Raw genomic sequence first — 16,324 nt, forward strand, 5'->3', positions numbered from 1 at the left:
TAAAACAGTGTATTGAATAGACAAACTGGAAATGCACAATGTAGTGTACTAAATAAATTAGCCATAACACCCAAACAAACAAACAAACAAACAAACAAACAAACAAACAAACAAACAAACAAACAAAAACATAAGTGCACAGACAGACAGACAGACAGACATACATACATACATACATACATACATACATACATACATACATACATACATACATAAACACAAACTCACACACATGCACGCACGCACACGCACACGCACACACACGCACACATACACAAAGACACATTTACAAGCAAAACACACACACGCACCAATCCTTATGCCTGTCCTCCTCCTTATGTCAGTACTTTGTCTCGAAATGTCGTTCTGACTCTGTCACAACAACCAACCACTGACTGTCATTGTCACACGTTTTCCTCATAACCGAGACAGACATGCTATCCATACACACACAATGATATGTACGCAATTTGTACACTGAAGACAGGCAGATCTTACCATATTGTTCCACAAACTCATAGCTGACAATTGATGACCCGATTCACTAAAGTGGAAGCAATCTGGTGAAAATAGGCTGTCATCCCACTTGCCTTCATCCTAGGTTTTGAAGAAACAATTAAAATATAAGCCACTGTATTACAAATTTCAGTAGGTTATAACCAACCACCGTCGGTGATGAATTATAAGGAGTGTCCAAACACAAGTCATCATACTTAAACAATGTATCATCTTTGAAGAACAAGTTAGTACATTGACTTCATTCAGCCATGAGATTTAAAACGATTGCACGTTTGAGGGCTGTCGAGGGAAAACGTCCAATGCAATAGTTAACTCAAGCATGCGAGTCAGACAAAATTAACAGTGTCTCTTGCTAGCTGCTAGTATGAGATGACTCTTTACACATGTAAATATTTCGAGAACTCTTCGAGAATCCGTGTTTACTCTGATTTTATGTTGTATCTTGTTATTTTCAAATGTTCCCAATACGTTCACTGTGTCTTTTATTCACTTACCTCAAGCCATGGAATGTAAGTCTCTTCATAGAAGGGTTGGATAACAACGGTGAAATCTTCTCTTGTGTCATATTGGCCATACTCAACAAGTTCTTCAATTGATCGCTATAATGAAACATGTCACCGAATGTTTTATTCATGTTTCCTTACTACTTGACTTTCTGAACACAAAATGTAAATTGTAGTGTTGTGGTTGACAGTGTACTTACATGATATTCGTGTGCAAGGTCTAAAACCTCTTCCCAGTTTTCATCCCATCTCTCTTTAGCGCAGCTACATACCGCCCTGCAGTCATGAAAATATTTATGTATTTATTCATCTCATGCATATGTTGATCTACATTTATATCGTCTGTTAATGTTATCATGAGTGATAATGTGGATGTTAAAATATCCTTAAACGGTGTCAAGTCGTGGGTAAAATACATATAGTTATGTAGAGTATATACTAGTAAATATACCAGTATCTTGATGATCTTTCCCAGTATTGGCCTAGACACAAAAACATGGATTCGATATTCGAGGTATACTACACTAAGCAAACACAGCGTGAACCTGAATGAGAATAGCATAATTTCTATTGACATTTGTCAGTCAAATCCATAAATGTTATTGGTCCAGACACAAACATACCAATGCTGTACTTATGAAATAACACACTTAGCAACTATCCGAGCAGCCCTGGATGGGAATAGTAAGCTTACTGTCGTAGTTGACCCTCAGTCGATATTACAAACTTGGAGATGTTATTGGTGCAGACAGTAAAATTCCGATAATATATTCTTGATGCAACACACTTGTCATGCATCCGGAAAATTGAAGTATACCATGTGAGAGGAAGGGGTGGGGGTGGGGTATCGCTTAAATATCAAATTAAACTGTCCAATACTTACAAGTGTATGAAATCACAGTAACCGTCCAATTTATTTATTTCTGTCACCAACAGTACCTGTACAAGGTTCACAAAGGTTTTCGGCATCTAAAGGAAAAAAATGAACTTCTCACTAACAGTCATTCAATTGTCACTACATACTTCGTTATACAAAAAGACAGTATACACAGTTCAGTATATAATAGCTTACTGTCACTCTAAGAATATTGCGAAAAGACCACTTTACCTTCATTGAAAAAGAAGTCTTTAGATCCCATTTTAGGGTAAACTAGTTCTCCATAAGAATCACCTACCTCAGCATGCATAAGATCCAGCGCTTTCTTGATCTCCTCGGTGTACGCCTCGGCTGTTGAACCCTCTGGATCACGACAATATGCACACAGATCATTTCCACCAATGAACAATGTCACTACTTTCCAGTCATTTTCATAGTCAATACTATCATACGTCTTCATTCTGTCAATCATATCTTCTGTCTGTCCCAACATGTGCCTGTTAGTTGTAGAGATCGAATAAAAATGACAAGAGACAATAATCCCAAGAATTTGGTCTAACTATAATGCCAAGCGCTGAAATTCTCCACTTGTTATAATAACACACATAGGGGACACAGACCCATAGACGTAGGCTCTCAAACACAGAGACACACACACACACAAACATACACACACTTACACATACACACTCACACAGCCATATACGCGTCACAGACAGACAGACAGACAGACTGACAGACAGACAGACAGACTTACAGACAGACAGACAGACAGACAAATACCTGTCTTACGCCAAGGTTATAGCAAAGGACAGTTGGTCTTAATATCAAATGTAAATAAATGTTATTTTATCACAACCAGGAAATGTTACCTCGTTCAAATATTTCGTCTGGACTCGAGTGACTTCTTCAGTGGATGAATGTTTTTGCAAAGTCTTAATGGCGTCACGTGGTTTTTGATCAATGTTTTGGAATTGAGGACCTGATCGTATGCGTGTGATAGCTGCAACCCCCCCACCCCCCCCCCCCACCCCACCCATATATCTCGAACACATTCAGGCCACTGAAGTAGTCAATCCAGTCTAGACGACCTATTTGGGCAATGTAACTTTTCTTGCTTGTGATAAAATAAACCTGTATTTATATAATCTCTATCATAAAACCAAGATGATGAATCTGTTTGGATCTTAATATCAAATGATTATAGGGTTTGGAAGTTTACACTCACCTTGCCCTTGCCCCTCCAACGGCCACGTTCAGTCTAGAAATGTTATGGTTGTTATGAGATCCTGTGTCTATGGAGAATCCTCTAACGTCTGGGTTGTACTCACGTATTATATCTATAAAGTATAAAGAATTGTGAAACAGTCAGTCAAAACTGTGTGCGTCTCAGAAATGAAAGGAAATAAAGGTAAAACTTTAGAGATATTTTAAGACCAAGCAAGCTTTCACCCAATCATTTTCTGAACAGAGAACAAACGCATCTTAGTTAATATTCATAAAAGAATCGCCACTCAACTAAATGCATTCATTGCATGATGAACACCATGATGATATCAAGGCTGCAGTTAGTTAGCTTTGTTAAATGGTAAAGTCCCCCAGTAAGCAGTTTGTGACATAAGACTCTGTTAACTACCGACATTCGAATAAATTAACAATCTAGATGTATAAATACATTGTGTCGATGAATCATACAAGTGTCTGAAGCATAATGAGTGTACCTGTATCAGTTTTCTGATCCGTGTTTAATCAAAGCAAGACAGGACAACTTACTTGTCAAGGTCAAAGTGCCTTCTTCAAGGCTGTTGTCCCCTCCAATGCTGCAATAAAAATATCATCGCTTATATTATATATAATCTCGATTCTATTTTCGCAAAATAGAGTTCATCGATACAAAAATGAGTATATTTAGATATGAAATACAATAGAAACTAGTTAAGTTGAAACAAATAAATCGACTGGCTCAATAGATATCTTACCAACATTGCTATACCTTATATGGAAACACAATTGTTACATTTTGATCCATTGTCATGCCTAAAAAGAATAGCACGTTGTTACAATGTATATGACTTGATGACGATCTGCCATGATTAATTGTAGGTCACACAAACAAAATGTAACAATGTTAGTAAGATTTATGTTGAGCCAGCCAACGTTTTGTTTCAAGTCAGCTGTCTTCTACTGAATAGTAATCATCTTGAAAGTGTGTATGTCGATTGAAAGAGAGAGAAACATACCTCCAAGATATTCCTCTATACTGAATGCCGGTTTCAGCAAACGTCTCTGCCCCTGCTCCGAAGCCAGCCTGTAAATTTACAATTTTGGGAGAGTTGATTATTTTATTTTATTTTATTTTATTTTATTTTACAAAGCAAAAGCAAACGCACATTTATAATACTTATGATACCAAATCGTTGATAAAGGTCGCATGGCCTCCCATTTGCATATTCATATACTTGGACAATGTAAAAGAATATTAATTTGATTGACATGTATAAATTGTAATCGAAATCCTCGTTTGTATAATTTCATGAAAACATCGAAATATCAAAATGACAAAGCAAAAATGAAAGTAGCTGTTTCAATTAGAAAGACTACGTTTCTGAACGAAACAATTTCTAACGTACTATTATGACGAATTTTGAAAAAAGAAATTTAAAAACCGACAATATTGGGTTAGACTTCTGTATTTAATCAAGTACACTAGATTATTTCAGTTTGACAACAACGTGATAAAGTCTCACCGTTATGGAGTCACCAAGAGCTGCCATCACATCTACGTCACTAGGTCGGAGTTCGTGAACTATGTATAAAAGGGAAATGAAAATGTATCATCTCAGCATACCGACAATTACGTCACATGTGTATTCTAAGAAATATTAAAACCCTCTCATCAGTCTTCGCGCAAAGTAAACATTAGTGTGACTTGTCATTCCTGAATGAGTCTTACTTCACGTGTGTCATGTTTTGAACATGGATTTGTTACTTATAATTCTAAGCTTTTAGTCGCGCTTAATCGTACGTGACCTTCAATAGGCAAACCATAAAAAAATCAGAAACCATGTAGTAAAAATGTAAATCTGTTATCTATTGATAGAACAAATATTTTGATTAAACGGGGAAGAAAACGTCACCAACCTGAAGTAGGTCTCTCAGCAGATGGTGGAGGAATAGGACATTCGAAGGTAGGTAGTGTCGGTGCTACTGTCTATAACAATAATATGGTTAAACAGTTGTCATGGCGATCGACAATTTTAATAACAAGGACAGCCTCAATTTGATTCATGAATATCGAACCCCTGTACGATTTACATTAAAGTAAGCGTTTGATGTCAGAAGGTATGCTACGAAGATGACAAGTGAAACAATTCAATGTGATCATGACTGTTGTTTGATAAATGACCTAAACTATCATGTCTTGATTTGGACAGGAAAACACTTATGAAGTTCTAATGGTAACAGAATGATGAATGACAATATGTCTTTATAGGTGACGTTTGGCCATGAAGTTACGAATACAAGTGCAGCTCTTAGTGAGATGTAGAAGATACTTTATGACATCAACGTTTACACTCCAGCCATTTACGAATTACTGAAAACATTCTTAGCTGCTCGATTACTTGTAGAGACACCATGTGCTCTATAATTACTAGTAAAATATCAATTAAAGCATTTCAGAGTTAACGCTTACCTTTACATTTGACATAAATGCTGTAAATAATAGTGGCAAACTGTGGAAAAACTTTACTTGAATTGCGGGTTTTACTATTTCTCTGTATTTGTTGGCAGGGATATACTAGTCAAACTATAGTACAATGTAGATGAAATTTTCTTACCGAGGGTGGTTCTGTTGTTGGTCCTCTGGTTGGTGCTACGTATCCAGGTGTATTCTTGTACGTATAGAAATATTCGAACTCCTAACAAGATGTAACATTTTTACTTTTTAATTATTCATTTCGTCACACAAAAACGAATATATTACATACGAAATGAAGGTAGAATCTTTTATATTCAACGTAACTATAGTTTGAACTTGGAAATGAAGCCTGCGTTGTTCTGTCTCATTGCTAAACTTATAACGCTTTGAAGCCAGAGTCTGACTGAAAAGTATTTCTGGTTTGTGATGGTAATGGCAGGTAGCCTACCTCTGACGGACATTCAATGACGTCATCTGGGACCCAACCTATACGTTTTTCACCGACTGGCTCGATCTGAAAGTGAAAGTAAATTAGTGTGTTGAGTTGATGTCAAATAGCCAAAATGGAAACGCTCCAAGAAGTGTATTAAAAAAACAATAGCCACAACACCCCACCAAACAAACACACGTACATACTCACACGCAAACACACACATACGTTTACGCACACGTAGATACGTAAACGTACGTACACGCATACGAGCGCGCGCGCACACACACGCACACACACATACATACATACATACATACATACATACATACATACATACATACATACATACATACATACATACATACATACATAACCTCTCCCCTTCTCCTTCTCTCTTCACCAATGTTTGTCTATGTCTGGAACTTTGTCTCGAGCTGACTCGCTGTCTTGATTGCCGACTCTTTCCCTGACATGCGCGCTCTACCCTCACACAAATGACAGAGATGGCGTTCATACGTACAATAACATGACATGTATACGCAATATACACTTAAGACAATTACCATATTATTCCACAGACTCATTGCCGATGCTTGGTGTCCATATTCACTGAGATGGAAACAGTCAGGGGCAAACATGCTGTCATCCCACTTTCCTTCATCCTGGATAATTAGAAAGAGAATGAATTTGATATATCGTTATGGCACAACATCTCATTTGTTAAACCGACAACATACACTTCACCTTAATCCAATTCAGAGAATGTAAGTTATTTTCACTTACATTGTATCTCTAGCCAGTGAAATTATTTTGATTATCTCAAGCCAGGGAATGTAAGTTATTTTGACTTATCTCAAGCCAGGGAATGTAAGTTATTTTCACTTACCTCAAGGCAGGGAATCTAAGTTATTTTCACTTATCTCAAGCCAGGAAATGTAAGTTACTTTTCACTTATCTCAGGCCAGAGAATTCAAGTTATTTTCACTTACCTCAAGCCAAGGAAATGTTAGTTATTTTCACTTACCTCAAGCCAGGGAATGTAAGTTATTTTCACTTACCTCAAGCCAGGGAATGTAAGTTATTTTCACTTACCTCAAGCCAGAGAATTCAAGTTATTTTCACTTTTCTCAAGCCAGGGAATGTAAGTTATTTTCACTTACCTCAAGCCAGGGAATGTAAGTTATTTTCACTTATCTCAAGCCAGGGAATGTAAGTTATTTTCACTTACCTCAAGCCAGGGAATGTAAGTTATTTTCACTTTTCTCAAGCCAGGGAATGTAAGTTATTTTCACTTACCTCAAGCCAAAGAAATGTTAGTTATTTTCACTTACCTCAAGCCAAGGAATGTAAGTTATTTTCACTTACCTCAAACCAAAGAATGGGAGTTGTCGTCACTTACCTCAAGCCAAGGAATGTCAGCTGTGTTCACTTACCTCAAGCCATGGAATGTAAGTCTCTTCATAGAAGGGTTGGATAACAACGGTGAAATCATCTCTGGTGTCATATTGGCCGTACTCGACAAGATCTTCAAGTGCTCGCTGTAACAAATTACAGTGCACGTGAACCCTAGTTTTATGTTGTGGATATGTTGGCAAAACTAGGCATACAAGTAATTTTCGTTCAAACACCAAATAAAAAAAATAATAAAGCCTGAAATTTGGCAAATAAAAAATTCAGGCACCGTACTAATTTTGTTTAGGAATGTGTTTCGAGCAAATATTACCGGCTTCTAATTCTAGGTATGATTGTTGCATGTCATTCAATTCAATTTTATACCTATTAATACATTAAAATGTTTGCACGAACTGCAAATTCTCTTCATTTGGGTTTCTTGAACTGGAAATTCCCTTCACTGGGGTTCTAAAACAAATGCATTCATTTGGCTAATGAAAAATGAACACTCGACGAATCGGGATTTTTTGCCCCAGTCAATTCTTAGAAAAATGGAAACATGTAGTTCTTTTTTATTCTGATTCTAACTAATTAGTCCATTGCTACGATGATCGACTGCTAACACTCACGTGGTATTCATGTGCAAGGTCTAAGACATCTTCCCAGTTTTCATCCCATCTCTCTTTAGCACAACGGCAAGCCACTCTGCGTGGAGTTAAAAAACAAACGAATCAAGTGTCAGAATCATCTTACAGTGATCATGTGATAGTGGTATATGTTGTTTGTTGTTGTTTTTGACGTTATTGTTCATTGTCAAATTGACGTCAAATGTTGATTAGTAACAAATGAACAGTATAACGCTGATACATAGAGATCAGAGGAGGAGGAGAAAGCAGCTAACACATGTTAACACAGATTAAGGATATATGATAAAAGAAGCAGAAATATCAGACACCATCATGTAAAATACTTACAAATGAATTAAATCACAGTAGCCGTCCAATTTGTTGATTTCTGTCACCAGAAGTACCTGTGCAAGGTTCACGAACGTTTTTGGCATCTGGAGAAAGTTCAACAACAAAAACCCCCAGCCAGTTATGATCAAAATTGACATTCTCATGATCATATGAAAAAAATGAATTCCGCACCAATTTGTTATCTTATACATTTATAAATGCATCTCTGAATACGACCTTTTCTTATAGGCACTAGCCTGACTTGTGAGTTTGATGTGTTTAAATGTTTAAACTTCTATGAGTAGTGGTGGTTTGTGTTTAGATCTTCAATGACTCGAATGAATGGACTGCATCATAGGTGCAGAGACTTAAATAGAGTCTCTAGATCCAAAACTTCATAAGGTACCGAGTAATTTGCTCTTTGACCTTGAAACTGGTGGTCAAGGTCAACGGTCAGGGTATAAAAGAATGTATATATAAACCTTTGTCATCATATATTACGTACCTCGGCATGCATCAGGTCAAGAGCTTTCTTGATCTCCTCGGTGTACGCCTCGGCTGATGAACCCTCTGGGTCACGACAATATGCACACAGATCATTTCCACCAATGAACAATGTCACTACTTTCCAGTCATTTTCATAGTCGATACTATCATACGTCTTCATTCTGTCAATCATATCTTCTGTCTGCTCCAACATGTGTCTGAATTTGCCAAGATTGTGGAATACAATGCATAAATGCAGGAGAACGTAAACAATAAGTCACTATAATTTCGATGAAAAATGTGCAAAACTAGTCGAAGATTAAGGCCGTTTCTGTATTCATTTACTACTGGTAAGGTTTCGCCTTCATTTCTTTAATTTTAATTAAATTCTTATTTTTTTATTTACTATCTTTTCATGAACATCTTTATTAGTTCCTGTAATCCCCATAGAACACATTCATTTTTTCTTGATAGAGTGTAAATACAGGTGATTTGTTGGGTCGTGATTACAGAGAGATGACATTATGTGGTCCAGTAAAGTTATTTTAATTTAAGCTCACCTTGCTCTTGCCCCTCCAACGGCCACGTTCAGTCTAGAAATATTATGGTTGGTGTGAGATCCCGTCTCTATGGAGAATCCTCTAACATCTGGGTTGTACTTACGTATAATGTCTGAAAGGTGTAAGAAAGGGTATATTTGTGAAGTGGGATATCCCGGTCATATTGAGTGCCTTCTGTATCCCATATTGAAAAAGAAAACTTTTCTGTGATCATTGGAAACAACCATTCTTACTACTGTATTAGAAGAATGGTTAACTGTGGGTACACAATGTTTGTGGCTGTGATATTACTAGTTTCACTATTATGACTACTTGTTACTTTACTTCACATTTTAACAACAATAATCTTTATTCGTCTCGGAATTGTGTTGAATGGTCACCACACGAGCAGCGCCCTAGTGTTGGAGAAGCAGGAGGAAACCGTAGTACCCGGGGAAAACCAGCGTTGTTCGGCAATGTAAAACTGGGCATCACTTTTCTTACATACAGACCTGGTTAATTTTGTTAATCGAACCCAGATTGCAGAGGTAAGAGGCGTATGAGCTATTCGCTCGGCCACCGCAATAAAATACTTTTAAAAGTATGACATATACTTACTTGTTAGAGTTAAAGTACCCTCTTCCAAAGAATTGTCCCCTCCGATACTGCAAAGAATGAAAACAGTATAACTTTACTGAGGATTTGATTTTTTTTTCAAATAAGCTATGTGAATGCAAGCTAGACTCAATCACTGTGATTTTATTCACTGTCGTCAGGGAGTGTATTAACTTCACATAACTTTTGCTCTCCTTTCAATGTCATTCTTGTTGTGTATGTAACACATGACAGATTTCTATTCGTGTAATGACAGGTTTTGGCTCGTTTTGTCTGTTGTTTAATATACTGAAGAACTTTTAAACAAACGATTGCAGAATAAAACTGAATTGAATTTTAAAAACTCGTTCTATTTTCTGATTTGCGTATGATGCAGTGTCACTTGATATTGTTACCACTGAACATGTTTTTTTTTTTTTACATTTATAAGATTTTTCTTGGTAACTTCAGTTGTTTACAATATAAGTTGCTCTTGTTTTACATAATAAGATGGTGTATTGTTATCCATTTGTTACAGTGCCTTTCAAGTTTGTCTTTGTTAACAGCTATAATATACTCACAGTGATAATTGTATTTCACATGGTTCAAGTATAGTGCAAAGTGCGGTTTCAAGTTTTTCATCTTCATAGAGTAAATGTAAACATGTTTATAAATTAGAAAATCAGCAGTATTCGTACTTACACTACTGTACCTTGTTAAAGGTCGTGTTGTGCGACAATCAAATGAAAATAATCAATGTCGTTATTATCTTAGAAAGAAATCACTTAACATTATATGATGGCCACTTTTGCACTATATCACCGATATTGTTGGAGTGTCAAATCCAAAGTATTAATTGTAGATAGGAGTTGGCATAATAATTGTTGAAGAATTGAATTTACCTCCATGATAATCCTCTGTAATTAATACCATTCTCAGCCAAATTGTCTGCCGCGATTCCAACACCAGCCTGTAAATAAAAACCACGAGACGGTTAGAATAAATCAACAGACTAGTTACTAGTCTAAAAGAATATCAATGTGCGTAACTAAATATGAAAACTAAGTTTTAAAACACACTGTTTTGTGATTGGTATACTGCATTCAGAAGTTCTCAATTCAGTTTTTTTTTCGCTTCTGAAATTTAGCAAAGTTTGCCAGACATTTTTGGTTCACTGGTGTTATGGTATTTATTTATTAGCATGCTAACAGACAAGGAAGCATTGCCTGGTGTTATCACTTACCGTAAGAGAATCTCCAAGAGCTGCTAGTACATTCACGTCACTAGGTCGAAGTTCATGAACTGTGGGTATAGAAGGAAGGGGTTTGTTGTTTGTTTGTTTGTTTGTTTGTTTGTTTGTTATAAATACAATATTGACAATTATGGGATAAGTATACAATAATAATTACACCAGTCACAAGCCAGGTTATTGTCTTTGAACAGAAAATATGGATTTTATACCGTATTCGTTCTTTGTAACAATCTGTGTCTACGTCACTGGTTCTCTGTTGGTCGAAATATGAGTCAAAACGTTCCAATACGCAATCATTTTCCCTCGTCTAGTGACTCTGCACGACAACAAATATCGTTCAATATTTCCATAAAAGACAAAAAGGGAGATGAACTCGGACATGCCGAACAACAGTAACCCTGTTACTTCTAATAAACATTTGGAGAATTGTAGAATTATATTCGCGACTTTTGAAGTCCACTTTAAAATGAAAAAAATACAAAAAATACTGATGTCACACAGATGTCAAACTGATGTAATTGATAGATCGATCAAACAAGAAAATGAATTTAACCCAATCAAATATCACCAACCTGAAGTCGGACTACCTCCAGTTGGTGGAGGAATATCACATTCAAAGGTATAAGGTAGTGTTGGTTCTTCTGTCTGTGAAATATTATGGTAAAGCAATTAACATGGTGATCGACAATTATGACAATTCCGTACATGTATGGCTACCGATATCATAGCTTCAAGAAGTCTACACAGTAACAATTAGCAAGAAATTTAACTAGATGGCGACAGCTGATCAAATTCCTGAACAATTTTATCCATACTGGTATTGTACTTGATACTTACAGTATTGTAGTGTACTGAACAGTAAAGTTTTGGGGAAAGAAGGTTTTATTTTTGACGTAAATCATTGTCAAGCTGATGTTATCCACTGTTCTCTCGCGTTTACCACTTTCATCCTCGGTCATTGTAACCAGAAAGTATATTAGCCACATACATGCAAGTTTCCTTACCGAGGGAGCTCGTGTACTTGGTCCTTGAGTTGGAGGCAAGGTTGACGGTCCTCTAGTTGGTATTTCATAATCAGGAGTGTTTTGAATGGTGTAGATGTACTCAAAGTCCTGCAGAATGATATAGAATCCAACAAGAAATATGAGTAGGGATCGATTGATACCTATCATGAATAAAAGTTGTCATTTTCCTTCAGATAAGTTATTGGAAAACTTGCGACACTAGACCACTTTAATCGTCTAAAAACCTGTCAACTAATAATACTTACATCACTTATTGACATACACAATGCATGGTGCTAAATCTCTCTTAGTATTTTTTTTTGGGGGGAGGGGTAATTGCTGTAACGTCTGGATGGGGAGAAAGTTGCTGGAGGAGGACGATTCAAACCCCAGAATCGGTAATCTTTATAAACTGCACACACACACTGTATCCTCGCGCGCTGAGGATTAATTCTCCCAGTTATAGATCTTTAAAAGACGGTTGTACACCCTAGGCCTAGCATAAAGAACTGGTGATTTACTTTTGAACCAACATATGTTTCGTAATTGAGATCAATTTTCATAAAAAGGAGACTCTGTGGACCAAATTGTATAAAGTATTCAACAAATAAGCCAAAGGAAGACCAAAGTGGCATGAAAACCACAAAGAAAAGCCAAGTTTCATGTCGTCTGTATATTAATTTCACTGAGAGACCCTAGTGGTCAGTTTTTTTCTCTCATACGAGTACAACCCAAAGGTTTGACAGATCTGAAATATAACCTTTGTAACTTCTCACCTCTGGAGGACACTCTATAATATCACCTTCCGTCCATTTTGTACGTTTTTCACCAACTGGCTCGATCTAATTAAGGAAGATGTAGTGAGTATAATGCAAGATACAGAAAATGTTTTTGGACCAAGGACATTTTATCTTAAACTAATTTATTATTGGTAACATCGACTGCGCACGCATTATTTCATATCCACTGAAAACTTGGACAAATGTACTGATGACCAACACGGTATCGCTACAATATATTCATTGCAAAGTATATCATAATATGATTTAGCTCCGACAACGCTTTGCTAACATCAAAATGATAATATGAGATGTATCCAAAGATAAATAAACTTTAACTCACAACAATATGTATAAGCTTATGTTTGCATAGATACAAAAAAACAAGTACTGGTCAAGTTTATGGACACTGTGTCTTTCACAAACGTTATAATTGGTGTACGTAGTTATGAAATGGAGGAGTTTTAGTTACGCTTGGTGGATTTTTTCTTCAGTTTTGTCTTAGCTGTATTGCATCAGTTCGGTGTATTGCAATCTTACCATATTGTTCCATAAACTCATTGCGACCATTTGGTGTCCGTATTCGCTGAAGTGAAAACAGTCCGGGGAGACAAAGTCAAACTGCAAAATAAACATATCAACTTACTCTTCCATGTAGTTGTTTAGCTATAATACTACTCACATAAACAGGAAATAAAATATGAGGACTTTTTGTCAGACAAAGATATCATTAGGATTAAGTCTAGCTGAGATTTGTATTGCTAGTATAATTCTGTTAGCTGACATATTTCAACTTCGACCCCCCCCCTCCCACATCCCACATCGTTTGAATCCTCGACTCGCTCAAAATAATTTGAAATACGAAAGTGAATTCTCCCTGTTTTAAGACACAAATAAAAGTAATATTACATCTCCATCTTGAATCTCTGTTTCTTCAAAGAATGGTTGGACCACAACAGTAAAGTCATCCCTTGTTTCATAATCACCATACTGGACCAGGTCGTGCAAAGCTCTCTGTTTATTGGGGAAAGGCAGTTAAATGTAGAAGTCAAACCGCTGAGATATAAACTGGCAATAGACTACAAATGGCTGTTATTTCATTAGTCGAATGCAACTTGAAAGGATTGCAGGCAAAAATTCATGTCAAATATAGACTAACGTACATCATTTGAAAATCGAACTACAACAATGTTCGACCAACTGTATCTCTTAGCCTGTCTCAAATTGTGCTGAAACAGTTGGTCGAACATTGTTCTAATTCTATTCACATTATATCTCTTTGAATGGTATAGGACACATAGAAGTCTAGTCCCTACACGGTATCGTTTCGTTTTACACCTCCACTCACTTTTAGAGACCCCGTTGACATCCAGACTAGCAAGCCTGTGCCGAATTATTGCGCTAAAAAATTAAACGAGAAACTAGCCCATATTGGTCTATAGAATTTGCTTGGCAACGTGCAGTTTATGTAAATTGTTCAAAATGAATCCCGTTAATAAGATACTGTAAACCAGGAATTTTTTTTTTGCATTATTTTATGTGCAGTTGTTAACATATATTTGGTTTCATTGAACGTTAGGAAAATGCAAATGAAGTCAAACTTACATGGTACTCTCTTGCCAAATCATACACTTCGTGCCAGTCTTCATCCCATCTCTCCTTTGCACATTCACAATATATACTGTCAATATATTATAGCCATGGTTAGAGACGCTTACTCATCTAAAACTAACAATTTTTGATTGGAGGTACATTGTATGATATCTATGATATCTGTACTTCGTTCATTGTTTTATACATTATGTTTACATACAGTACCAATACATACCAACCTCCATATAACTACGGATTCATACCTATCTCCCACACTACAGGTCACCTACCTACCTGCCTATGTACGTACGTACGTACATACCTACTTACCTAGACATACCAACCTTCCAACCAACCAACCAACCAACCAACCAACCAACCAACCAACCAACCAACAGATAGACAGACAGACAGACAGACAGACAGACAGACAGACAGACAGACAGACAGACAGATACGCACACATACACAGACCGACAGACAGACAGACAGACAGACAGACAGACAGACAGACAGACAGACAGACAGACACACACACACACATACATACATACACAGACCGACAGACAGACAGACAGATAGATAGATAGGAAAGTACAGACACATACATACATACATACATACATACATACATACATACATACATACATACATACATACATACATACATACATACATACATACATACATACATACATACATACATACTCGTCATTACTTATATACTTACAGATGTGCTATATCGCACACGAAAGAATTCAGGTTGTTTATCTCTGTAACTACAACAGTCTGGGCGAGATTGACCATTGTCCTCGGCATCTAAAAATATAGATTACTATGATTTTGGGGGGAAAAACACATCAACAGTCAAGGATAGCGGCAAAACATTTTTATTGATCTTTGATCATCGGATGGATCAAACTCAGTCTTTTCAGTACCCTGTCCTTCCTCCGTGTGGGGGCCAAATTTTAAATAACAAGTCGTTGCTTTCATTTTGCCGATTGAGACAAAATCGTGTGATGAATAGTTCTGATAGAAGCTGTGGAGAATTTTACTTTACTTTACTTTACAAGAATGTTTTGTTTCTTACCTCTGCATGCATAAGATCCAAAGACTTTTTGATCTCCCCTGCATATTCCGCGGCTGTGTAGTCACGACATGCGCACAAGTCGTTACCGCCGATGAAGATGGTCACTACTTTCCAGTCGTTCTCATAGTCTACTTCATCCCAGGATTTCAATCTGTCGATTAGTTCTTCTGTTTGCTCCAACATGTGCCTTTAATCCATACAAAATTATAACCATCAACATTTTATTGTTACCCTCCTCAAAAGTTACAAAACTACTCAAGATTTTCCGCGCGTGCGCATATCATCCATTGCCAGTATAGATGACTGGTAGTATAGATGGCAAATCAACTGTTTAAACTAGGTTCTAAATACATTCCTCAAATTAACAGGTCAAATAAAATCAACGTCAAAGTGCTCTATATAATAACGATAGCAGAAAGAGTCTCTCTCACCTTGCCCTTGCACCAGGTACAGCTACGTTCAATCTGGAGATATTGAGATTGGTGTCAGGTGATGAACCGATAGAAAATCCAGTCAGGTCGGGATTATACTGACGAAGTATGTCTGTAAAATTCAACACTTGATCAGAACAATGCATTCATTTTTTGTAATTGTCTAGGTGTTTTGA

The 16,324-nt window shown here is 36.7% G+C and overlaps 1 protein-coding gene across 1 annotated transcript in view; it reads right to left on the reverse strand.

Annotated features, from left to right (window-relative positions):
• LOC144444160 (phospholipase B1, membrane-associated-like) overlaps positions 1 to 16,324 on the reverse strand; it is a 54,760-nt gene that overhangs the window by 16,532 nt on the left and 21,904 nt on the right. Inside the window, exons 21-50 of the mRNA XM_078133575.1 lie at positions 16,149 to 16,260; positions 15,718 to 15,904; positions 15,358 to 15,446; positions 14,640 to 14,715; positions 13,944 to 14,048; positions 13,575 to 13,655; positions 13,032 to 13,097; positions 12,256 to 12,363; positions 11,824 to 11,896; positions 11,243 to 11,301; positions 10,902 to 10,969; positions 10,024 to 10,070; positions 9,427 to 9,538; positions 8,886 to 9,084; positions 8,399 to 8,484; positions 8,054 to 8,129; positions 7,466 to 7,570; positions 6,596 to 6,694; positions 6,048 to 6,113; positions 5,739 to 5,819; positions 5,041 to 5,110; positions 4,647 to 4,705; positions 4,140 to 4,207; positions 3,673 to 3,719; positions 3,128 to 3,239; positions 2,198 to 2,396; positions 1,906 to 1,991; positions 1,223 to 1,298; positions 1,014 to 1,118; positions 499 to 597 (exon numbers count right to left, since the gene is read on the reverse strand). Coding sequence (XP_077989701.1) covers positions 499 to 597; positions 1,014 to 1,118; positions 1,223 to 1,298; positions 1,906 to 1,991; positions 2,198 to 2,396; positions 3,128 to 3,239; positions 3,673 to 3,719; positions 4,140 to 4,207; positions 4,647 to 4,705; positions 5,041 to 5,110; positions 5,739 to 5,819; positions 6,048 to 6,113; positions 6,596 to 6,694; positions 7,466 to 7,570; positions 8,054 to 8,129; positions 8,399 to 8,484; positions 8,886 to 9,084; positions 9,427 to 9,538; positions 10,024 to 10,070; positions 10,902 to 10,969; positions 11,243 to 11,301; positions 11,824 to 11,896; positions 12,256 to 12,363; positions 13,032 to 13,097; positions 13,575 to 13,655; positions 13,944 to 14,048; positions 14,640 to 14,715; positions 15,358 to 15,446; positions 15,718 to 15,904; positions 16,149 to 16,260 — 2,816 coding nt within the window. The remainder of the gene's footprint in view (positions 1 to 498; positions 598 to 1,013; positions 1,119 to 1,222; positions 1,299 to 1,905; positions 1,992 to 2,197; positions 2,397 to 3,127; positions 3,240 to 3,672; positions 3,720 to 4,139; positions 4,208 to 4,646; positions 4,706 to 5,040; positions 5,111 to 5,738; positions 5,820 to 6,047; positions 6,114 to 6,595; positions 6,695 to 7,465; positions 7,571 to 8,053; positions 8,130 to 8,398; positions 8,485 to 8,885; positions 9,085 to 9,426; positions 9,539 to 10,023; positions 10,071 to 10,901; positions 10,970 to 11,242; positions 11,302 to 11,823; positions 11,897 to 12,255; positions 12,364 to 13,031; positions 13,098 to 13,574; positions 13,656 to 13,943; positions 14,049 to 14,639; positions 14,716 to 15,357; positions 15,447 to 15,717; positions 15,905 to 16,148; positions 16,261 to 16,324) is intronic.

The sequence above is a fragment of the Glandiceps talaboti genome, chromosome 2 (assembly GCF_964340395.1).
Source record: "Glandiceps talaboti chromosome 2, keGlaTala1.1, whole genome shotgun sequence".
NCBI lineage: Eukaryota > Metazoa > Hemichordata > Enteropneusta > Spengelidae > Glandiceps > Glandiceps talaboti.